At 45.7% G+C, this 1,329-nt stretch overlaps 1 protein-coding gene across 1 annotated transcript in view; it reads right to left on the bottom strand.

Annotated features, from left to right (window-relative positions):
• The window catches only part of LOC119594857 (actin cytoskeleton-regulatory complex protein pan1-like), a 23,130-nt gene that overhangs the window by 13,553 nt on the left and 8,248 nt on the right, over window positions 1-1,329 (bottom strand). The window contains exons 6-7 of the mRNA XM_037943939.1: window positions 668-1,164; window positions 127-381 (exon numbers count right to left, since the gene is read on the bottom strand). Coding sequence (XP_037799867.1) covers window positions 127-381; window positions 668-1,164 — 752 coding nt within the window. The remainder of the gene's footprint in view (window positions 1-126; window positions 382-667; window positions 1,165-1,329) is intronic.

Raw genomic sequence — 1,329 nt, 5'->3', positions numbered from 1 at the left:
TCTTTGGGAAATCAGGAGGAAATAATCATAGTTTGTTAATTCTTCATAAATATTCCCCACAGCAAATGAAATGCAAGTTAAAAAATAGGTAATAAAATCCACCTACAAAACAAATCAAACCCTCACCACAGCATAGGAGCCAACACGAAAGAGGCCCAGTGGCAAGACAGGTGTCGAATGTGTCAATCCACTGCTGGACACCACAGGATGGAGGCCAGGAGGGGGAGGGTGAAGCCCAGTCACCTTGCGGTACATGGTCTCCTTACCCGCCTCCTCACCACCTTCCTGATCCTCCCAGCTATTCTCATCTTCCTCAAGTGGGTCATCGGGTCCAAGCGGCACTGTTACTGGTTCATCTTTGATCTCTTCCTTGATTTCCGTCTGTGGGTTTTATGGGGGGGAAAAGAGAAATAATCTTTTAAGGCAATAGAAAAGATTAGGTGTGTGAAAAGAATTCATATGTTATTTATGTGGTATTATGCATACATAAATTCTTAATAATGAAGGGGAAATGTTCTGACTGTTAGAAATATAAAACTGCCAGGACACTTCAATAAAATCAATCTAATACTTTTAGATTCACCAAACCTCTTATACAATATATGGAAAACACAAAACTACTAAATTTCATCTCCTAAATGGCTCTCTACACTAGAGGTGTTCTCACCTGCAGAAACTGTCCAGCATAAGAGTCCAGAGCAGTGGCCTTTGGTGAGCATTTGTTCTTCTTGGTATGGTGCGAGCGAGGCTGAGTGGGTGTGACCGGGTCAGGTGGTCCTTGTTCCCCTGGAGGCCCCTGCCGCATGGACGATACAATCTGGAGCCAGCCAGTCTTGGTGGTGCCCTTCTCTGGGTCAGTCACTGGAACAGCCACCTTAAGGGGTAGTGGCTGGGCCACAGGCGAGGATACATGCAGAGGTGGTGGCAGTGTCTGCGGGGAGGAGTTGACAGGCAGGGTAGTCGGCTGGTGTGTGGGAGAGTGTGTACTGGTGAGGGCAGGTGTAGGGGCAAGCCAGGCTGAAGAGGTGAGGGGAGTGGAGGGCACAGTGGGAGGAGGTTCAGGGGCCGGTGCTGAGGGAGGCGTCAATAGACACTTCTTTTTCTTTTTCTTCTTTGCCGGCGGAGATTCCGGAGAGGGTACATGATCCTGAGTGCGTTTTGTGTCTGTGAATGTAGAGGGGGAACTTTGATGGGCAGGTAAGAACATACAAATAAAAGCACACCAAAACTATATATCTATAATGTAAAGTTTAGCAAATAAATAATATAGAAATATGAAATTTTAGCTTCTAATGTTGATAATATATTTCACAGAAAGGTGCATGAAAC

The sequence above is a fragment of the Penaeus monodon genome, chromosome 34 (genome assembly GCF_015228065.2).
Source record: "Penaeus monodon isolate SGIC_2016 chromosome 34, NSTDA_Pmon_1, whole genome shotgun sequence".
In the NCBI taxonomy this organism is placed as follows: Eukaryota; Metazoa; Arthropoda; class Malacostraca; order Decapoda; family Penaeidae; genus Penaeus; species Penaeus monodon.
The sequence above is the reverse complement of the archived record's forward strand: the minus strand, read 5'-3'. Positions and strand labels throughout refer to the sequence as shown.